We start from the raw sequence: 23805 nt of genomic DNA on the forward strand, positions 1-23805 counted from the left end.
GCCCGCCTCCTCCGACTGGGCGGGGCGGGGCGGGGCCGGCGGCAGCAATGGCGGCCAGCGGCAAGTCCTTCCTGGCCGACGCGGGCTATGGCGAGCAGGAGCTGGACGCCAACTCCGCCCTCATGGAGCTGGACAAAGGTGAGCCCGCGCGGGCTCGGAGCTGTCGCCAGCCCGGGCAGCGGGGCCGGGGTGGGGGCTTCGCTTGGCGCCGCTTTATCCAGGAGCGTGGAAGTGCCTGCGGTAATTCCTGCTGTCTCCTTTAGGCCTCAGGTCTGGCAAGCTCGGGGAGCAGTGCGAAGCCGTCGTTCGTTTTCCCAGGCTCTTCCAGAAATACCCGTTCCCCATTCTCATCAACTCGGCGTTCCTAAAGCTGGCCGATGTTTTCAGAGTGGGGTGAGTAGTGCCCCAGGGTCTGCTCCTGCCCGTTCGAGTCTGATCCTGGGAGCGCGCCGTGCCTCGGAGTGCCCTGGAGCCTGGCGTGTCGTGTGGCCTGTGGTAGCCGGTCTGTTGCGGCTGTGCTTGACTGGAACTTGATTTCCACTCCTTTAGTGGGCTTGAGTGGCTGTGAGTGGTAACGACACGGTTCCTTTCCATCTGTCCTGGTTTGAGGATTCTCTCCCTGACTGGTTTAAGTTCACTGGTTTAAGTTTTGCTTGTTTTGAATAAGCACACCCAAATCGTAACTCATAAATGAAAGGATGATCACATGTGCAAATGTAATCTCTAACATAGCTTGAAGTGTAGCTTTTCCAAGTGACTGCTGTCTAAGTGATGTATATGATGCTTATGTATACGAATCAAAGCTGCTTCTTAAAAGCTTACAAAGGTGAACACTGGTGTTGTGGAATCTTCACTCTTGTCTTCAGGAAGGAAAATAAATTTGCTCAGCACTTGACAGTGGTAATTAAGTCTTCTCTGTCTTAGTCTTGAATGTGTTTTTCCAGTGTATTTGAATCTGTATGTGTGCACAAAACAGGCATTTGCTTACACCCCTCCTCACTGGTGTCAGCAGGTTCATTTCCCTGGAAATGGGCTTTAGTTTGACATTACGTGAACTAGAAAATAAAGCAATGGTATGTTAATATTTTACTCTATCAGTCTACTCAAATGTTTCTAAAACATAGACATCTCCTTGTTTTAATTTGTTCCAAAAGGTGCAGTTAAATAATTTAGTATTTAAAGTACTTGAATTTTTGTTTCAAAATAGCCTGACAAAGAAATGTGTGTATTTTCTAACAGGAACAACTTCCTGAGGCTGTGTGTGCTGAAAGTTACTCAGCAGAGTGAGAAGCACTTGGAGAAGATCCTAAATGTGGATGAATTTGTCAAGAGAGTTTTCTCAGTAATCCACAGCAATGATCCGGTTGCTCGGGCTATTACGCTCCGGTATGTATGGCATGAGTGATCCTGACTGACTTCAAATCTGATGAATGATTCTGATTCACTTCAGACCTGTAGGCAGCTATCAGTGTGGTTGTCTGGAATAACAAGACCAAGTGCAAGGCATTGCATCTGGGCCAGGGCAGTGCCTGGTATCAGGCCAGGCTGGGGATGAACAGACCAAGAGCAGCCCTGCCCAAAAGGACTTGGGGGTGCTGGTGGATGGAAAGCTGGACATGACCCAGCAATGTTCACTGGCAGCCCAGAAAGCCAAATGTGTTTTGGGCTACATCAAAAGGAGCCTGGGCAGCAGGCCAAGGAAGGGGATTCTGCCTCTCTGTTCCCCTGTGGTGAGACCCCTCCTGCGGTGCGGTGTCCAGCTCTGGGGTCCCCAGCACAGGGAGGACATGGACCTGTTGGAAGGAGTCCAGAGGAGGCAACTGAGATGGTTAAAGGGATGGAGCACCTCTCCTGTGAGGAAATGCTGAGAGAATTTGGATTGTTCAGCCTGGAGAAGAGAAGGCTTCAAGGTGCTCTAATTGTGGCCTTCCACTACCTCAGGGAAGCCTACAAGAGCAATGGAGAGCCTGTAGTGACAGGACAAGGGGGAATGGCTTCAAACTGAAAGAAAGTAAATTTAGATAAGATATTGCAAAAAATTCTTTATTGTGAGTCTGGTGAAGCACTGCAACTTCTGTGGTTGCCCAGAGAATTATAGATGTCTCATCCATGAAAGTGCTCAAGGCCAAGTTGGATGGGACTTTTAGCAGCCTGGTGAAGTGGAAGGTGTCCCTGCCTATGGCAAGGGGTTTGGAACTAGATGGTCTTTAAAGTCTCACCCAACCCAGGCCATTCTGTGAGTGAAATAAAGGGACGCTTTTTATACATTCCTCACAGAGTTAGAAACAGAGACATCTGTCTTTAAAAGGCATGAATGATAAGGATTAGTGATAACAAGAACAAGGTTATTAACCCCTTATGAAGAGAATTTTGTGGATGGTCCCAGAGAAGACAGAATTTGCAGTGTTGAAATGTTGTGTACACCAGAGAAGAAAACTGAATCTGTTGTATGCATAAACCAGACAGTAGCTATATGCAATATATCATATCTTGCCTAGGATATATTTTTAGACCAAGTGAAAGTGCTTCCTTTTGTGTCAGAATGGTTTTTGCTAACTTGCAGCCAAAACTTACATGAACCTTGTTATGCTTGCACCTATTTTTCATTTAGCCTTGTCCTAGCTGGAACTGGTAGTTGATCTCTGATCAATAACTTCTAAGGAAATGCTCATACATTATGGATTGCTTTGAACTTCTGGGAATCAAGTGGGAAAATAAATAAAATTAATCTGTCTTTCATGTCACTGCCCTGTTGGTTTGGTGTCTGTGTCTCTAATGCTATCCAACATGATCCTCTTAACTGCATCTTTCAGCAGGTGAATTCAAATGTGAAGAGAGCATTTGTCTTTCTCTCTGTATGTTCTTTTTGTACCTCCATCTAGAACTGTTACTGATTTCACTAGTGGGAGATGGGAGGTGTTAACAGGCCTTTGATCGATTAGGTCATATGTCCCTTTCTTTTTTCCTTGGTATTTCATTTGAGATTTTGCTTTCTTGCCTTCGTGTCTCTGCATGGTTTTTTGTAGTTCCTGTTCAGTGCTCTAATATAAGATTGCAGTTTTTGGCTGGCATTGAGGGTTATCTTCACAGATTGCTACAAGTCTCAGGAATCCTCTCAGTTTACAAAAATACTTAAATTACTCAATTCACAGGATACATCAAATAAAATGTTAAAATAGCTGTTGGTTCAGCAGTTTCAGTTTAAAATGTTCTGTTGATTTTTTTTTCCTCTTTGAATAGTGTCAATAAGGAAGAACATGTTGAAAGAAAGAGCTGCTTAAACAAAACTTTGTGGAATTTTATTGCTAGATAACTATGTAAATGTTTGCACAGAACTCTAGCTAAAATTACCATCAGTATAAATCCCACATTTAGTTTTCCTTTAACAGGATTATGCTAAATATGCCTGAAAGGTATCTTTGAAATATTTTTGGCAAAGTATAGGCTTTTTTAGCAGTTACACAAGAAGTGTTGCACTTTTTTCACTAATAACCTTATCTTACATCAGTGAAAGATGTTGGAAATAAATCATGCTGTAGTGAACTCTTAATTTTAAAAGAATTTTTGGTAAGTTTCTCACTGTGCCAATTTCAAGCTAAAAGGTATCAAAATATATTTAAATTTTTATCAAAGCACTGATTAAACCCACAGACAAAACCTGTTACATTTAGCTACGTATTTTTAGTATTTGTTTATTTCTGTAGCTGTCATGAAAGAGCACATATCTATATAAACATAGCCTTTTAGCCAGTCTTTTCTGCATTTTTATTTGGTTTCATAATTTCTTCATGATCACTGTTTGTCCTGATTTTGCTGTGATTTGTTTCTGTAGGATGTTGGGCAGCATGGCATCTATCATTCCAGAAAGGAAGAATGCACATCACAGCATTCGCCAGAGTTTGGATTCCCATGATAATGTGGAAGTTGAAGCTGCTATATTTGCTGCTGCCAACTTTTCTGCGCAATCTAAGTAAGAACTGGTTTTTTTCACTTTCTCATATTACAGAGAATGGAAACTCCATTAACACTGACATTCATAAACCTTACTATTTTCTGTTGTGCTGTCCTTTATAGCAAAACAATTATGTGCAATAACGATCTAGGGAGATCTGAATACAGGTTCAGAAGATTTCTTTTTTTCTAAAATGGAAAGCTCAAATATGAGATTGAGAACTGGAATAGCAGCTTTAATCATTAATTATTTGACAGAAATTATATTAGCAAAATCTAGTGCTGCTTGTCAGTTTTTGAAAACTTTCATTTTCTCATTTGGTCATGCCTGTGTGCAGGGGTTCTGAAAAGACTCAGGTTTGGCAGGCACTCTTTTGTGTAAAAACTTTTAATTGTTAAAACACAGTGTTTAGTAGTTTGTTTGATTTTTTTTTTTTCTATTTTTAATGACTTAATTTTTTATTTTTCATTTCAGTTAATACTTTATTTTCTCCACAGGGATTTTGCTGTTGGAATATGTAATAAAATCAGCGAGATGATTCAAGGTACATGTGTATGTTGAGTGATAAAGAGGAAAAACTTTAATTTCTCTGAAAATTCTTTGTTATTCATATTTATACATTAGATATCAGAATGCTGTTGCCCTTAGATGATTTGAGTTTTTAAATTAGCTGACTGATAATCTGTCTGGTTAACCTAAATCCTCCTAAAATTTAAGTTTTCGAAGTGCCTGTTTGGTTCAGAATAAAAGCCCATCTATGGTGTGATGAATAAACTTGCATAGACTCTCATAGGTTGCTTCTGATGAGTTAATTTGTGTGTTACCTGCAGGGAAGCAAGGAGTAGCTTTCTCAAACTACCATGAAAGTGCTTGATAGTGCTGTCATTTCACACCTAGCTAGAATATGAGTTATTTGAAGCCACTGCAGGTGTTTGGACAATTTTCTTTCAGCAGTGGTAGTAATCCAGACATACTCTGTGCCTCAGAACTGCCAAAAAAAGCCAGCCCAAAGACTAACTCTGTTTGTGTTTCTTTCCTTAATGCAGGTTTGGCCACACCTGTGGACTTGAAGCTGAAGTTGATCCCTATTCTGCAGCACATGCACCACGATGCCAGCCTGGCCTCCAGCTCCCGGCAGCTGCTGCAGCAGTTGGTGACATCCTACCCCTCCACCAAGATGGTCATTGTCACTCTGCACACCTTTACTCTGCTTGCTGCTTCTTCTTTGGTTGACATTCCCAAGCAGGTAACTCTTCCTGAGTCATGCCTTTGCCTTGAAGTACAAAGTGCATTTTAAAAGCCCTCACATTCTGCCTGCTGATCAGAATAAACAGTGATGGCTGTGCTGGGTTGGTTGCTCCTGTGTGCTGTCGAGGAAGAATACCCTGAAAACTGCTGCTGCTTTCATATTTTTTGCCTTTTCTGGTTCCGTTTCCAGGTGACTGTATCAAACACACTACACCTTTTTTAGGGTTCATTACATGTCTTTTTCTAAATCAGGGGTTCACATCAACAGTGGGATTCAAATCAACAAGGATAGATCAGCATACAGGAAAATAAACACCCTGACTTTTTCTGAAAAGACGTCAACTTGCCTGTGGAAGCCAGGCTTCACTTTGCACTTCTGTATATTGTCTTGGGTTGTGAGTGTGCCTTTTGCCTTTCTTTAGTGTAAGCACATGAATATTTAATGCGTTTAAAGTGTATTTCTTGGAGAATTTTGAGGAATTTCAATTGGTTCCTTAAATTCAGGACTATAAACGAAGTAATGGGAAAGCAGTGATGGAAAAATACGATGCTTTTTATGCTCTGATAATGAGCTTTGTGGATGTGATTTATAGAGCAGGTCTGAACACAACACTTGAGACTCATCCAGCTAATCTTTGTAAAGGAGTCACAAAAATATATTTGCTTTCTTTCAGCCCTGTATAGCCGTGCAAGGCCACTGTCTGTGGCTGTTAGATAATGGCATTGATCTGTCTGAAACTCTCTGCTGTTGCTCACTTCTGTATTTCAGATGATGCTTCTGATGGAGCTGAACCTAAGTCTACTGAAACAACATTAGAACACTTAATGTGCTTTTTTTTTTTTTTTAATGGCAGTAAACATGGAGATTTAGGCTGTATTTCTGCAGCACAACAGCCAGTACTCCATAAAACTGATGTTGCCAGGGTGGAGATGGAGACTAAAACCATGGCAGGCATGTTCAGACTTTTTCAAGTTAGATTTGGCTCTGTGTGGTCAACATTTCTTCCTGAGTGCTTTTGAAAATACTTCTAGTAGTATCACTCTTAAACAATGAATTTATTTTCTTGCAGATTCAACTTTTGTTGCAGTACTTGAAAAATGACCCCAGGAAGGCTGTGAAGAGGCTTGCAATCCAGGATTTGAAGTTGTTGGCCAACAAGACACCACATACATGGAGCAGAGAAAATATTCAGGTCTGTATGTTTTTTAAAGCTGAAGTTTATTATGAAACTTTAGAATTCTTTCCAGAGGAATGATTTGGGAGGTAAAGAAAGGAATAACATGCATCTCCATACCATTAAATTAGGTTACTCTGCCAAGCAGACTAGCCAAGCATTAATGAGCAACTCATAGAATGTCTTCAGTTGGATAAGATGACACTCAAGGATTAAAGTTGAAGCATTATTACAGAGAGAAGGCATGTGCTATGTAGGAGGCTTTTGTACTGTGAGGAAATAGCTTTTCCATCTGACAAACCTGTTTCGGGTAACAGAATGGGTTACAAACTGGATGTTTACACTTATCTTACCACAATGAGTACACACCAATGCTCTGGTGCAAAACAGAGCCTTTGGGATTTGTCAAAGCATGTCATCCAGCAAGGTGTACTTGAAAGGACAAATGGAATTTTGATTTCATTTCTTAGAATTAATGGAGTTTTTGCAATAGTAGCTTTGTGATTCCTGTTGTATCAATGAGAAGGTGTTTATAGCGCACCTGTGCTGTTTGGAGAAACTTGTGTTATGTTGTAGATATTAGTGCTGCCTTCTTTCAATCACAGTTGCATATGAATTTTTTCTCCTTCCCCTTTTTCTGGTAGAAGTCACTACGGAAAATAACTTTAGTTTAGATTAATAGGAAAGTAAATATTTCAAGACTTTAATACAGAGGGTTACAGATCTACTTTTTCCTGGGTCATTTTTTCTTTGCTTTTGTTACTCTTGGAAGCTACTTGGATCCTGTCCCGTTGGAACATAAGGCAGCTGGGAGGAAAAACTATGCAGGTTTTTGTTAACAATCATGTGAGAAATAAAGCAGGTTCTGCTTTGTCCCCAGTTCTTGGAGATGATGGTTTGGAGTGTGCAGAGCTTTTTACTGTAGTGAACTGCTTTATTCTTCATAATGGGTTAACTCCAGAAATTTATTTATTTTTAGGAATTTTAAGGAATTATGGATTTTTTGTGGAGAAAATGCTACTTTATCCCATATTTCAATAGTAATCTCAGTACAAGTGAGAGGCATTGATAATGTGCCTTTAGTTGTCGTGTAGTGTTTTGAAGTAAAGTGGATGTCCTGATGGTTGAAATGCATAAGGAAAAGTTCCACTGATGTCAGAACTCAACCAGTGACTAGATGAAAACAAAACTAATTGTCTGAAGCTTGCTACTGCTAGCTGAATGGCACGCAGAAATAAGAGTGTTTCTGACTTCTGAAATAACAGGTTGGCATTTTGAGTTGGGAAGTTGTTCTCCCAAAAATTGGAAATAATATAAACAAAATACTGTGTTTATACAGCAAGGACTGGAGCAGACCCTCCTTTTCTCATAGCAAGGCCTGCCTCTTGTACCTTTATACCAACAAAAATTGGTTAGTTTCTTCAGCATTTTAAGTCTGCCCTGTGTAGGTCAGTTGGGAAGTTTGGTCTTTGCACTGTGGAGGCTTCACTGATTTCTAGACATCAGCTTCAGAAGCTGTTGCTGCCTAGAGCAGTCCATCCTGCCAGCTTCTCTGTGCTCCTGGCAGTGTTCACAGTCAGTGTTTGAGATATGCCCTGAGAGCTGCTCTGATAGCACTAGAGTTAAGCATCAGTGTCTTGGGAGACATCAAGACTCATTTTCTACCCCAGTCATTAGATCTTCCTCTGTCTGTTGATGCCATTCTATTCAGTGGATTTGCAAAATACTAATTGATACAAATCACAGATATGTTTAGAATTTAACCCTTACACAATACATATACCTGATAAAAACACTGTGGGCTTCTTTTTATGTTCTATGGAACTAATTGTGTTGGTTTTCTTTATTCCATTACTGGCTCTTTGTCTTTCAGTTTTGGCATACTCTAAAGAAGAATATACTTATATTTTCTATTTATGTCTCATATTACTGTCCCTCCTGTTGACTAAAAAAGCATCCAAAACCATTGAATGACTAAATTGTGAGCAATGTTGCCATAAGGAATTGAGAACAATGTGTATTTGAAGAGTTATTCAAACCTAAATGTGAGAAGACCTGTGATAAGATCTGGTAAAAGGCAGAAAAATAAGACATGCTACTACAAATGAGTTAAAACATAAAATACACTTTAATTTATTTGTCAAGAGCCTTACTCCTGTTGGACACAGTACTGCTAAAGGAAAGGACATTTGAAACCTTGCTCTTCAGAGACATATATTTATATAGAACCTTGCAGATTGTTACAATGCAAGATAATCAGTATGCCTGAAACTGTCTTAAAATCTTTTATAGTGTTGGATCAATGAGGCCAGATAATGTTTTTGCCACTGATTTTTAATTAATGAATGACATAAAATTGATGTTTCCTAGCATATAGAACCCACTGTCACTTTTCTGCAAGCCACATCCTCAGTCCTTTAAACCAGATGCTTGAGGACTTGGCTGTTGATTTTAGTACAGTATTTTCTGTGGGATAAATCTTGATTCTTAAAACTTCCCAGAGAAGTGCAACTAAATTTTTCATACAGATAGCTCATGCTACTTCTTATCTCTGTATTTTTTCCCTGCTGATTTTTAGGCACTCTGTGAATCTGCTCTTAACACTCCTTATGACAGCTTGAAAATGGGCATGTTATCTGTTCTTTCCACATTATCAGGGACCATTGCCATTAAACAGTACTTCAGCAGTGCTCCAGGTAAGAAAACTGGATTAGATGGTTACCTTTGGCATTTTAATAGTTTGGTTTTCTGCTGCTGATCAGTTTCATCTCAACAGTTTGTAGCATTTTCTAAAACTACTTTTGAACTTTATAACCCTTAGAGTCAGACAGTGTTCATCATATATCAGCTTAAAATGGGACACTGTATAGTCATGAATAATGATGGTTTGGTTTGGTTTTGTTTTGTGTGATATATGAAAAGGGTTTTTTCCTTTGGGTCTTCAAGTTTTCTTCATTTTGTGAAGAAACTTATTGCCTCTCAAGTGGCTGACCTGCATTCTGCTTAAGGTGCTTTGAAACCATGGATTTTCATAATTTTTGAGTACTAGGGAGGTTTCATGGTGTAAGAGTGGACTGGCATGTCAGTCTTCCACCCTTATGGGCTTCACTTGCAGCAATACCAGGTGTCACCAAAATATTGTGACAGTATTCTGGAGAAATTGCAGAAAAAGTAGATATTTAAAAGTGATTCAAGGTATCTTGTTCTCAAAATTATTATCACACTCTTTTTTCTTCTTGACAGCCAAACTGCCCTAATGAGTGTTATGAACTCAAATACATGGGCTTCAGAAATGGAAAAAAAATAGTTCATCATCTTCAGTCATTCTGGCAAGGCTTAATAATTAACAGACTTACCAGCTCTTTTTTAATCAGACATAATATTTCTTCAGGCAATATTTCTCTGAGTCCTGAAACATTAGCCTTAGCTCCAAATGTTCTTTCTCATGTGTCTTGTGTGGTGCTCAAGAATGAGAGGGTCTCTGGGTTTGTCTGAAGAGAGAAAAATATTTTCATCCAATTGTTTAAACATAAGAAAAACCCCCAAATCAATATAATGGCTTGCAGAAATGTACTTAAAGATCTGTGGTATATTTATGGCTGCACAGTTTTATGTTCCATTTGCCTTGCTTTTATTTAGGAGCAGCTGCTACAACTGCCAGGTCATTTGATTTGGTAAAACTAGCACAGGAATGCTGTTACCATACTAACCGTGGCATTGCTGCTCATGGAGTGAGAATTCTGACCAATATTTCAGCCTCTTGCCAGGAAAAAGGTAAGGGAAAGCAAGGGCAGTGAAGTGGCTCTGGTCACAGTCAGGCTGATGCACTTAACATGGATTAACTTGTCCTGTCTGTGAATCTGGCTGTAAATCTGTCTGATCCCTCACGCTGGTTAGGGAGAATGGGGACTGTAATCTAGTAGGGAGTACTCTGTATGACCTCATGAATGGTTGGGAAGGGTCTATCTTTGTGTCATTTAGGGAAAATGACTGCCCGCAATAGACCTCATGCTAGATGAATTCTTGTTTTACCTTTGCTGTAAGACTAGTGAATTGTTGGTCAACCCTTGAAAGCCCTTTGCACAGAGTCTGTTGCAAAATAATAGCAGGGCATTTAGAAGTCTTAGTCCCAAGATTAATGCATGCTTTGCACGTGTCAGTGGGGCTGCTGAATAGTTACCCAAGATGTGGAATGACAGAATTGTTTGTCATCAAAGTAAGGCAAAGCAGAAGTGTTAGGAAGATTCTTAATTGTCATGACTGCAACAGCAGTGCAAGCATTACACCAGCTATGGTCAGAGAACAGAACAGAGAAGAAACTAACTCTTTTTCTTTTTGTAGATCTTCTGCCTTTGGAGCAAGATGCAGTTTTTGGCTTAGAAGCTCTTCTTGTTCTCTGTAGTCAAGATGACAGCCCAGGAGCTCAGGCAACCTTAAAGGTGACATTAGTGTTGTCTTCCCCCTCACAGCTGTTAGTTATAATAACAGCTTGTATAACAGAGAGGCTGGAGTGCACCAGATCCTTTCTGGTGGAAGCATAACAGACTGGAGGGAAAAGAAGATTTTTCTGGTTTGCCCATCATCACGGTTCAGAGCAGTAGAGAAACTGAGCTTAGCCATAGTACAACTCCTCTCAGCTCTAGGATAAGAGGATTGTTGCAGGTGTTGGGAGCATTCCTCTCAGAGGAACAGCTGTAATAAAACATGAACATTGGATGGAGGTTTCTGTGGAGGACAAAGAGAATCTTGGAGACCACTTGCTTTTTGGAGATGGAGATGCAATGTACATTACCACAACATTTTTATAAATTATTATTCTTATTTTCCCACTTCAGAAGCTATCAGTAATTTTTCTAGTTATTTACCTTAAAGGCTGGTGGTGTGAGGGGCTACTAATGTTTCTTGAATTTGTGATGTTTTTTAGTGCTGGTAGCTCGGGGACAAAGGCTTGGGCTATTAGAAAAATCTCATCTTTGGTAGAGTACATAGTTCTGAAAATCCCAGATCTGTGTTTCTGCAGTCCTGCTTGCAGCCAAGTCTGCGTGCCTATCTTTTTGGTTTTGAGGCCATTGTGTTGATGATGGTGCCTGTGGATTGTGTGAGTTGCAGATCACGCTGACCTGCATGGTGAAGCTGGTGAAGTGCCGCCCTCACCTGAGCCAGTCCGTGGTGGAATCCCTGCTGGCACAGCTGCACAGTGCCCAGGACAATGCCAGGATCCTCATGTGCCACTGCCTGGCAGCCATTGCCATGCAGCTGCCTGTCTTGGCGGATGGGATGCTAGGAGACCTAATGGACCTCTATAAATTAATTGGACAATCTGCTACAGATAAAAAGCAGGAACTCTTGGTAAGGCCTCCCTTGATGGATAAAGTCTGTATAGACAGTTGGGGATAGGTTGCATTTTAAAGGCAGCTGAGGCATTTGTTATGTGTCCAGGTTGATGTGCCAGTCCGTAGCCACTAGTTTCAATTTTCTTTTAACTTCTGACTCTTTATGTCAGTGTTCAGTGTAGAAATATCTCGTAGATGGAGCTGTACTGTGCGGTGTATTCCATTAGTTTTTCCAGCAGATGGCACTGCTTAGGCAAACCTGGCTATTGAAATTATTGGGGTACTTCTAAAGTAGTGTTTAAAGGCCATATGGCAGCTAGCTCCATTTATACTGGGTCCTCTGAGGCAAATGACTTAATATATTGTAAGAAAGAAAAATGCTTTCATCACATATACTTGGAAAGGAATTTGAATTTTAAAATATAAATTACAAGCTTTCTGTTAATTTTCTTGGAGCATTTGAAATATTTCAGCTAAAAGGCAGGGTAGAGATTCTTTAAATGAAAGTTACTTTTATCTACAAGAAATAATTGGATTGCTGTAACTATTTAAAAGATATATAACTGAGAAGTTTTGCAATTAAAATATATATGTAATCTTCTATGTAGTTTTGAGCCCAAAATAAAACAGAAATGGCTTTTTTCTTTTCTTTAGTTACTGAAATATAACTTTCTTTCTCACTCCTCTACTCTCTACTAGGTTTCTCTTGCCACAGTGATATTTGTTTCCAGTCAGAAAGCTTTGTCCACAGAAATCAAAACTGTTATTAAACAGCAGCTTGAGAATGCCTCCAATGGGTGGACAGCCTACAGGATAGCCAGGCAGGCTTCCAGGATGGTAAGTGAAAATACCTGGAGAAAAATTATTTGCTGTGATTGAAGGAATGCCAGAGAGTTCTTTGAATTGGATAAGGGAATAAGGAAAATTGTAGGACTTGGGAGGAGGAGGTGAATGGGGGAAAAAAATAAAAATAATTTTCCCTCCTAATTCCCTGGAATGCAGATTCAGATATGAATATATATATTTGGGTCATTCATCCCATCACAATGTTTTTCTTACTTATCCTTTTGAAGTATTTGAGACGGAAGTAAGTCATGTCCTGGCACTTTCTTGAGCACATACCTAATGTGTATTGTCTGACTGCTCTTCAGAATGTGAAGGTCATCCTGATGTATGGTTCTCTTTCTTCAATGTGAAGAAAGGAAGAAAAATATACTGTTTCTCTTTTCCCTTAAGTAAATTCACAGTTGGGATTAGAATTACACAGAAACCCTAGTATGAGATGCTGAGGTAAATTTCCATGGTTTTTTTTTCTCATCTTACTGAATTATCTTGTGTAAATAGATACTATACTTTTTACAGGCTGGTATTTCTATAAAGAAAGCACTTGTGCTTTTATTTATTATAGCATTGCCGCAATCAAATAATTGGAAAAAGTTTCACTATTTCTGTTTCAAAGCTGGGAGTAGTTCTGGAGATGTTCCTGTTTTCTTATTTGTGTACTTTTTGTAGAAATCCCCAGCCTTCTTTCACGTCCCCTTTCAGAAACATTCTTGTCATTACAGGGCAACCACGACATGGCCAGAGAGCTGTACCAGAGCCTGCTGACCCAAGTGGCTTCAGAGCACTTCTACTTCTGGCTGAACAGCCTGAAGGAGTTCTCCCATGCAGAGCAGTGCCTGGCAGGCCTGCAGGAGGACAACTACAGCTCCGCGCTCTCCTGCATCGCCGAAGCCTTGAAGTCCTACCACAAAGGAATAGCGTCACTGACGGTCAGCACACATCTCTAGTGGTGATGTTTCTGGCTGCTGCAGCATGGCTCTTTGCATTCTGTTCTTAACTCTCTCAAAAGTTCTGACATGTGTCTGGCTTCTGCCAGTCTCTGTTTGGTTCTCCTCTGCAGGCATCTCAGTGGTAACACACTGCATCTTGAGAGAAAAGATCCTGTAACTCAGCCAAGTATGATTAGCTAGATAGTTCTTTGCTTTTTCTTCTCCCTCCACCCCTCATTTCCTGCCTTGATCAGATCAAATAAAATGTGACAGATCTTGTTTAATTAAAGTTACGATACAATACTACAATTTTCCACTCCTTGCTTTGGGTGAATAAAAGCCATTGTAATAGTCAAGCCTGGGAATTGGCCTAAATTGGCTGCTGTCTTCTTGAAATATAGAGAAGGATTCAATTGTCTTCCTCCCTCCTGCTGAGTTCATGTTGCCTTCTATTTGACAATGTGATCTCATGGAATCCTAAAAACAATCTAGTAAGAAGGGGAAAGACAATTCAGTTTCATCAAATCCAACTGGTACCTGCTTTTATGCAAATACTTTCTGCTTCTCTGAAGTGGTAAAAATACCAGGAAGCTGTGTGATGTCTGTTAACAAAAAAAAGCATTAATGATTAGGGACCTTCAGTTCCTACAGTAAAGTTGCTTCTTCAGCAAAGAAGATCCAGCTTCACACAATTCTTTCTTTCATATTTTAGTTTCCATGAAGCAATCTTTACATACAGTTTCTGTATGCCTTTTCAGTGAAGCTGCTTTGTTGTTTTAGTCACTGGACAGTTAGGGTCATGACAATTCAGACATTACTGTTTAATAAAGTTCAGATATTACTATTTTTTAATAAAATGTCCCTGAATAAGCTGCAATGGCATAAATTTCTACTTTTGTCCTCTGAAAGACCCATCATTCCTGAAGTGTTTAACTGTTGGCTGAGTGAATCAGGCTTTTAATTCAACACTTCAAGATTTCTCTAACATCAAGAAGACATTGAGAGGAGGACCTCAACTAATTAGATGTCAATATTTAATACAGGCAGGAAAATAACATACTTAAATTGGTCATACTGTGATCCAGTAATTTAATTACCCCTTCCATGGAGTTTGGGGCTTTTTTTCTGTTGAAGGATTCCTGTCTTCATCTCTTCTGCTGACTTCAGTTCCTGTTGCACATAGTGCTTTTCTGGGCACGGTGCCCTCCTTGGGGATGGTTGTGGTCCAGAGGAGTAAGTACAGGTTTTGTAGGTTAGAGGGGAGGAAATTGTGTTTTAGTGCTGGTTGTTGCTGACTTGTTGCATCACTCTGGACAATGTCCCAGTCATGCTTGAGGGTATCAGCTATAAAAAGAGACACTCACTGGTTCTCTGTAGAACTCAGCCTCTCCAAGGGAGTAAAATGGCATGAAATGCACGTGACAGTCTTGATGCTGAAGGCTTTTGCTCTCTTTCCTCTGACTTGAGCTCTCCTGTTGCTGCTGTTTCAGTGCAGGGCATGACTCAGCACTGCTGGTACCACAGACCAGTGGTGCATGTGATGAGGCTTGTGTAGCTGCTTTGTAGCTGGAAAACACAGTGTCAGTAAATCTCTTGCAGATGTTCAGCCAGACTAGTTTGGAAGTGATGAAATGTTCAGACAGCGCCTTGTCAGAAAATTTCTCAATTCCTCCTTGATAAACATAAAATTCTGTCTTGCACTGCAGAGTGTTGTTTCATAGGAGTGCACTTGAGGGAAAGAAGTCCCTCTGCTTTGTGGATAAGAGGTCCTCCCTGTGGGAGGACAGGGACTTGTCAGTGAGTCCCTGACATTGACCACAGTCCCCATCTGTCTTGCTGTGTGCTTGGTTGCAGAGTTAGCAAAGGTTTTGAGTGGGTGCTGCTCTTTCTGGCACAGATCACGTGTCTCATTGGAAGCATTGGATTTATTTTCCACTGCTGGTAATCTAAAGATACAAAACTTGAACAAAGCAGTTATAGAGCCTTTGGTTAGCACCAATTCCAAGTATGTCAAGTGGTGGTGTTTGAAGAACTTGGCTGAGCCAAATAAATACTTCTGTCACTTTCAGAAAGAATTGTAACTCACTTACTGCCCATGGCAGTTAAGGTGAATTGCAGTATTAATGAGACAAGCTTATATTTCCATTTACAAGATTCAAGTCCAATTTGTGCTACTAAAAATGTCTGGACTTTCTGATATGAGTACTTTACTCTTTAAAAGCATGTAGTCTCTGTAGAGCAATTACAGTGCAGTGTAGCCCTCTTCCACAGAGGGTTTTCTGAAGCCATCCTTGCAAAATAAACTGAACAATTCCAGTTCAAAAGTTGGGGTTTTTTGTGCCCTTGGAGAAGGAAAAGCAAAGTGATAGATAAGAGAGGCTTAACAGTTTAATTATGAAATAGTCTTATTTTTTCAGTTGAAATCTAGTTCAGTAGTTTAAAGTGGTTGCAGTGGGCTGATGTGTCTCGACTTTAGTCAATAGTGGCTGATGTTTCCCCACTTTAGCCAGTTCTTAGATGATGTGATGCTTTGTGAGAAACCAGTTAGCTGGTTTTCTGCCAGCAAATGAATGGTTCTTAGTAAGGTTTTGGGGTAGATTATAACTTCTTTCTTTGAGAAGTAAGCTGGTGAGGAATAACAAGCACTGGGGAAGACAGGCATGAGTCTAAGAACAAGTCCTAGTGCTTTGTTTTTGGAGAGGGCTTGTTCTTCTCAAAATCCAACAGTTTAAGAAAAATAAGTAGTGGGTTTTTGGCTTAACTAGTATCAACCCTCAAGTACTGCACTTTCCCCCCTCCTGGGTGTCCTAAGCTGTCACAGATGCTTCTACAAGTCAGATAAGCTATTAGGGAACAAAGCTTCATAGAACTGTATTTTCTGAACAATAGCAGCTTGTCTACCCTCCTGGAATTCTGTTATTTACTGGTCTTAGTTATCGCTAGACTGTCTCTTGCCTTCATCAATTGCCAAGTTCAGTGCCTTCATAATGTTGCCATCCATTTCACAGTTCCAAAAAAACCACCCCTTCCTCTTGCTGTGGGTAACTTGAGGCAATTCCTTCTCTTCTGGCTGATGCAGAGAATCACTTTTTCAGTCCCTGTGTTTCTTGTTTGCCATCCAATTCAGTGTGGTTTTTGTTATGGTAAAGACTATATGGCCTAATGTCATTTGAAGCCTAATGGCTTGGCCTTGGAAAAAGAGGAAATAGGTGCCCTAACAGTATTTTAACTGCTTAAGTCACATCTGTTACAAGGGTGACACGCTTGGAATATGACTTAGTAATTATGTAACTTCTATGTAATTTATATTTAGTATGATTGAAATTGAGCAAACCTGTTAAATGTAATTTTTAAAAAAACAGCTTTCAGAATTGAACTTGAGGACTCAGTTTTTTGATGAGACTGTTCAGTGACACTGCAGTGTAATTTTATAGTTTTTGCTTTTGACCTAGTTTGCCAACATTCCTATTACTGTGTTCCAGGCTGCTAGTACGCCACTTAATCCTCTGAGCTTTCAATGTGGATTTGTGAAACTCAGGATTGACCTTCTGCAAGCTTTTTCTCAACTTATTTGTACCTGCAACAGCCTCAAAACAAGTCCACCCCCAGCTATTGCCACAACGATCGCTATGACGTCGGGAAATGATCTCCAGAGGTGTGGCCGCATCTCCAACCAGGCATGTGCTCCCCTTCCAATCTTGTGCAGTTATGTTTGTGACTCTGGTATGAATTTTGCTTCTCAGCAAACATATTTAACAAAAGAAATTAAAAGTAGTTGTGAAGTGGGGTTTTTTTGAATTGTGGACTTTGGTTTTTACCTGTAGCTCTGAAAACACCTGCCTGTAGCAGGCTGTGTTTTGAAGCTGAACGTGCACGTGTGTTTTCTCCTCCCGTCAAGCACACAGCTGCCAAGGATATGCAAGTAGCAAGTCACTTGCTACACTCAGACTTGCAGCAAGGCTTTTCACACCTTGCTTTGAAACACCTCAGACGCTCTGAGTACACTAAGGAAGAATATATGTACCTGAGGATGATTCTGCAACTCCTTTTGCTGAGAGTTGACAGCTGCCTTGGTACCATAAGGAGCACCAAGGATGTTTGTTCTAAATCCAGCCAGCAGGTGGTCATTGAAAGACAGAGCAGTTTGATTTACCAGTAGGGGATGGAGGATGTTGTTGATGGAGTTTTTTTCTTTTTTCTTTTAACCCAAGGAGATTTTGTTGGTGCAGGAAAAACACCTGTTTAATACCTGTTTAAGTGACAGTCTGTCACTTTGGTAATCATAATCTGAGTGAAGAAGCACTTCACCTTCTTCCTACTGCCTTATTCCTTCAGTGTTGTATGTTACAGTGTAGGGGTTTTCTGGATGTGTGGGGTTTTGTTTTGCTTTGCTTTGTGTTTTTACTTAGTAACATTGTGTCTGCAGATGAAACACTCAATGGAGGAATTCCGAAACTTGGCTACACGGTATGGAGATCTCTATCAGTCATCTTTTGATGCAGACTCAGCAACTCTAAGGAACGTAGAACTGTATCCTTTAAAAATCCTAGTGTTTGTCCGCTTTCCTTCTCACATGCACAGCATGAAGCATAAGAATCCTCTTTTCTTTGAAGACTGCCACAAAATAATTTTGAAAGTTAATAACATAAAAATTAGCTGTCAGTTGTTTAAAACCTATTTGAAAATAAACATTACCATATTGTTGTTTGGAATTACTTGATAAACAAGTTATGACACAAAACTTGGTATCATACTTCTAACTTGGTATTTTCACAGTTCTTCTCTGTTCACTAAATGAGTAATGACTGTAGGACTACTTCATAGAAGCAAGGAAAAGTGCCACCGAATATACTGCATTTCTTGCTTTAGGTGACAACTTCAAAAGTCTTTTAACTCCTTAGTATTAATATCAGACAACAGCAGAGCTGCCTGTTGATTTCACATGCAATAGAAGCTCTGATTTTGGATCCAGAATCTGCAAGGTAGGTTTGATAGTTAACTGCGTACTCCTTTTCTGCTTATTAATAAATCCTTGGAGCTTTAAACCTAGGAATTCAAGGAATGTTCAGAAAGTTTCTCAGTATACATTTCTAATTGTATTCTGAACATGCTTGAAGATCTGTTGCTGATGTGCTGTACCTGGCAGATTGGGGACTCTCTTTTAGGTTCTGCTTTTCATATTGATTTTGCTCTTGAGATCACTATACTGGAGTTATCTTAAATATAGACTTGAACTTCTAATCTCTCCTTTAGCTACTTAATTTGTGTTGTTATGTGTTAGATCCCATACCTGTTGCTTGCACTTGTGAGTGCACCTTAGCTTCCTTCAAAGTCGTGAAAATACACGCACTACATTAGTTCAAATTTTTAATGTAAAGCCATCACTTCTGGCTGTTTTTCTAACAGTGAACTTAAATCCACTAGAAAACAATGTTGAAGTACTGATGAATTGAATCAGTGTTTTAAAATCCCAGGCTGAGATTAAATGGAAAATCCTGTGGATAAAATCTCTCAGTGATTTTATAGCTAATAAAAGTGAACATCCTAAGTGACTGCAGTACTCATTGTGAATTAAGCATTGCTTAGAAGGTGTATTAGTCAAATTTGTATGAAGCTGGGTGTCTACGAGATGGAATTCTATTCAAAGGAGAAGATTATAAAATTGGAGATTTAGTTTTAATTCTGACTAGCATTCTTGCTTTGTGTTGTGAGATTTTCATGACTGTTATAAACACTGCAGGCTTAAATAAAAGCCCGGGGAAGTAAGTATGCTGAGGTTATTAGGCCTGTCAGTGCTTCAACTGAGAGGGTGGGGACAGAAGTGGTGAATAAATGGTAGTTAAGAAGGATTTAAATGCAAAGGGAAAATGTTATAGTGGAAAAATAATTTAAAGAACAGAGTAAACAGTTTGAAAGACATTTCTTAATGGATTTCATGTTGTAATGTCTTGTGACATCTGTTTGGTAGTGTGCCTTCCAGGTTATGATGAGGAAAGTAAGTTAGACATAATGTTGTTTTTTTTTTTAGTTTCCAGGAATATAGCTCAAATGGAACAGCTCATGTTGAAAGTGAATATGAAAGAAGAATGATGTCTGTATTTAATCATGTACTAGAGGAAGTGGAATCCCTCAACAGGAAGTATGCTCCTGTGTCTTACTTGGCAAGTAACAGTTTTAAATGTATATTGTGTAGAGAAAGGGGCCAAAACCCTAGAACTCCATATAACTGTGGTTGGCAAGAAACTGGGAAGCATTCTCAGTTAACTAACATTACTGACTCACATGGTCTCTACAGAGACACTCTTGTTTAAAAATACTTCAAGAACCATTTTGCTAAAACATCTGTAACCTTACTGGTCTGATTAAAAATAATACTTCTAAAATTCCCATCCTAAGAGCACAGCAGTTGCTGATAGGGTAACTACAAGTACTGTCAGGTCTCTGTCACACCCCTCACCACACTCACATGCAAACACTGGAGCACGTTCATGTTCTTGCTGTGAAGGAATTCTCCCCCTCCCACCCAGCAGCTGGGCTTTGGTCCCTGGTGGTGAGCACTGTGCTTGGTGAGTGTAGCATTTCTCTTATCAGTGCAGGGCATCAGGGAGCACAGTGTGCAGTGTGCTGGTGCAAACAGTGAGCTGATAATGCTCTCCTTTGCAGGGCTGCTGCCTTTGGCTCTTGCTGCTCATGAGCATCCTAAAGCTGAAGTGCATGTTAGTGGGAACAAGGTGGTTTGGCATGGTTGGCATTTATTTGCCTGGTTTCTAAATCTAACAGTCCTTACCAGTTCCACACAGAATAGAGGAGTAAATCATTTAAGCCACAGCAAAGATAAACCCTGTAAACTTGGTTGTGGCTGGCTGTACACCAAGGCACTGCTTGTGTTCATCTGAGCCAGAGGCATGGTGCAGCAGGGAAAGGAAGAGTAGACAAGAGGCTTAAAACTTAACTATTGCATTAAGTTGTGATAGATGCCAGTCTTTTTGCTTGGAGGGGAGTTTTTGAGAGTTTGTGTGTAGGAGTGTTTCACACAGATCCTGCTCTGTCAACTCTTAACACTAGGGCTGGAAAGATTTGTATTTTTCTTTTACTTGACCTCCTTGTTTTTTTCCAGAGCAGAATACCTCCTTCAATAAGGGGCAGAGCATAAAAGAGAGGTTGAATATAGTCACTGTAATCTTAGTGGCTATAATTCTATGACTGTACTAATATATTTTTGGACTTAAAATAGAAATTCCTGCTGTTTCAGTACCTCAGGTACATGTCTTTTTCCTGTGTCATGAATGATATTTTTTCTTAGTTGTTTTGGCTCTTGTTTCTTGCAGCATACAGCTTGTCTGTGCAATGCTGTCATTGCCTTGTTGAAGGTGCCCCTTTCATTTCAGAGGTACTTTTTCCAAAAGCTGCAATCTACAAGTATTAAGGTAAGTACTGCTCAAATATGGCCTCAAATTTCTTTAGGAAGTCCTTACTTCATGAGAAAAGCCATACTGAAGGCACAGAGCTTAAGGATTTTTTGTGAAGATACATAACTGCAAATGGCACTTGGGTTATAGCATGTATGTATGGTTGTTCAGAAGCACTAGACTGTCACTTAGGCAAGTAAGATTCACTTCTTTGATTGCAAAGCCTTAAAGGTAAAATGTAGCTGGAATTTTTGTTGATTCTGAGTCTGCAAAGATAAATAATGCTAGTCCAGGGAGGGCAGCTTTTACAGACTTGTGTTTGTTTTTTTTCTTTTTCCTTTAAAAAGCAATGTTCACTATCTTGGAAGAAAATTGTCCTATATATCAGCTCACTGACTAAGAATGACTATATATGACTAAGGTTGTGAGGTTTTTTGTTTTACTCAAGTGCTTCTTTTTTTCTGGGAAAAGTGAAAGCTTAAGTTTTTAGTATTTACTCTTATTGCATTTTGCTTCTTTGTTCAGCTTAATATACCTACAGCTGTTCTGTGGAAGATTTTTTTTCCACATCTTTTGAAAAAGTAAAGTAAATGAAACTGATACAAAGATAATATATTGTATTACTGATGATGTTTATTAAATAATATAGTAATGAGTCTTTGATAATGTCTGTGTTTCCATTTGCTGATTTTCCTACCCAACCTCTCCTTGGAAGTTTTTCTATAACGTGTCCTGTTTCATCCTTGAATTTTGTTTGCTTTTCTGGAGTCTTATAATTGCACTCTTACCTGTTTACTTGTGTTCCAGCTCGCTCTATCCCCATCTCCAAGGAACCCAGCAGAGCCTATAGCAGTACAGAACAACCAGCAGCTGGCCCTCAAGGTGGAAGGAGTGGTTCAGCACGGATCTAAACCAGGCCTTTTCCGTAAAATCCAGTCTGTCTGTCTGAATGTCTCTTCAGTGCTGCAGAGCAAATCTGGACAAGACTATAAGGTGTGGATAGAATAGAGCCAGGAGGAGTCTTAAGCTTTTTTGCTGTGTTGTGCTGTTCTTTTGTTTGTCCCTGGGTAGCAGAATTCCCAGGATGAGATGAATGGGGGTGGTTCTGTAATCCTTTCACTCCTGCCAGTTGACATTCAAGCACTGGCCAGAGCCAAGCATAACTTGTGGAGGGGATCTGGGATTTTTAAGTCTGCAAGATGTCAGTACCTTTTTGTAACAGCTCTTCTTCCAAACAAAGAGGCTTTGTGATGTTCGGAACAAGTCATTAGGAGTCTGCCTGAGATGAGGAAAACTCACCCTAGTTATGTATCGTATAAAACTCCACAGGGAAAAAAAAACAAACAAACCAAGAGTAGATTATTCTCTACCATATAGTCTCTAGAATTTTTGATAGTCATTTTAAGGTTCTTTTATTTTGTTTGTGGAACTTAAGTCAACAGTATTATCAAAAGTTGCGTGCCTGAGGTTTGGGTTCTGCTAGCATGTGATACTTAGTGACAGGCCCATTTTGGTGGGTTTTGGGGTAGGTTTTTGTCGGTTTTGTTGTTTGGGTTTTTTGAGGGAGAATAGGAGAAAGTCAATGGCTTGTAAAAGAACAGAACTAGGAAGTGTGTGATGTTTGACTCACATTACTTTGTGGAAAAGTAGAACCTCAGGTGGAAGATGACTTGATAGCTTGTCAAGCTGTGTCAAGTATGCACTTGTATTGGTTTAGGAGAATTGTGAGCAGATTTTTCCTTTTTTCTCCTCTTTCCTTCAAGTGGAGACCTGAAAACTTAGTTTTGGCAGGTTTATGGTGTTTTAACCTTCCATCTGTGTTCTCAGATTCCTCTTGACAACATGACCAATGAAATGGAGCAGAGGGTGGAACCGCACAACGACTACTTCAGCACTCAGTTCCTGCTAAACTTTGTGATCCTTGGCACCCACAACATCACCGTGGAGTCCTCTGTGATAGATTCAAATGGTATTGTCTGGAAAACTGGGCCTAAAACAACTATTTTTGTGAAGTCTCTTGAGGATCCATACTCCCAGCAGGTTCGTCTCCAGCAGCAGCAGGGCCAGCCTCCATCGCAGCAGCAGCAGCAGAGAACCGCGTACTCGCGCTTCTGATTCCACCAGTGACTCCACCAGGTCAACTGGTACTGCCATTTTTTTGGACACTGCTTTTTTAAATGTTTTTTGAAGATTTTGTATTGCAGCCTTCTCCTAGAAAGTCACAGATGCCAGTTTGTTGCTTCTTGAATTATCTGGAGTAAATTTGAACTTGATTCAGCAGAGGCAGCTGTTTAAATTTGGAGTTGTGCTCTTACTATAAGAACTTCTGCCTGATCTCTGACTTTGGTTTACAAACCTGTTCCAGCAGGCTTCACAAACTGCAATGGCAGGGGACACTAGGCTTCTTGACTGGTACTTTCTGTGCTGTTGTTTTTTGAAGCACATAGGTTCTAATGTCAGGCTTACAGGACATAGGGAAGGACTTCTGTTTGGCTGGTTACACACACTTGGTATTACACTCATTTCTGTGTCTTTTAATGTGAAGGAATTGGCAGGAATATCCAGAGATTCTTTTTCTGACATTTTATTTGCAAGTTCCAGTATTTGGCTGGTGTATGTATGTTATTAAAATTCTTCAGCACTACTTAGTGCATGCAGCTGGAAGAAAAAAAATTGCAGTTCACTTGTGATACCCAGTCGCTGCAGGGAGAAGAGACTGCTTGAGGGTTTGCTGTCTGGGGAGTCTTGCAAGAGGCAGAGTTTTACAGGTGGGAATAATCACTGTCTCTTAGATTATATGGAAGCTATTACCATGTTGTTTTTTAAAATTTTCATGCATCTGTATTTCTGAAAACTTTTGTAGGGTTTTTTTTAATTTGCTCTTTTAAGAGGGAAATTAAAATGAATGACACCTTG

At 39.9% G+C, this 23805-nt stretch overlaps 1 protein-coding gene across 1 annotated transcript; it reads left to right on the plus strand.

Annotated features, from left to right (window-relative positions):
• Nucleotides 1-23: 23 nt before the first annotated feature.
• INTS7 (integrator complex subunit 7) lies at nucleotides 24-23805 on the plus strand. Its single transcript, XM_064414291.1, has 20 exons — nucleotides 24-138; nucleotides 264-393; nucleotides 1240-1386; nucleotides 3833-3970; nucleotides 4450-4496; nucleotides 4999-5198; nucleotides 6271-6393; nucleotides 8954-9071; nucleotides 10015-10149; nucleotides 10717-10814; nucleotides 11485-11724; nucleotides 12408-12545; nucleotides 13274-13480; nucleotides 16963-17157; nucleotides 17907-18010; nucleotides 18394-18462; nucleotides 19509-19641; nucleotides 20809-20907; nucleotides 21697-21882; nucleotides 22717-23805. Exons 1-20 carry the CDS (start codon nucleotides 48-50, stop codon nucleotides 23002-23004), a joined length of 2886 nt encoding a protein of 961 aa, XP_064270361.1. The 5' UTR covers nucleotides 24-47; the 3' UTR covers nucleotides 23005-23805.

The sequence above is a fragment of the Passer domesticus genome, chromosome 3 (assembly GCF_036417665.1).
Source record: "Passer domesticus isolate bPasDom1 chromosome 3, bPasDom1.hap1, whole genome shotgun sequence".
Lineage (NCBI taxonomy): Eukaryota > Metazoa > Chordata > Aves > Passeriformes > Passeridae > Passer > Passer domesticus.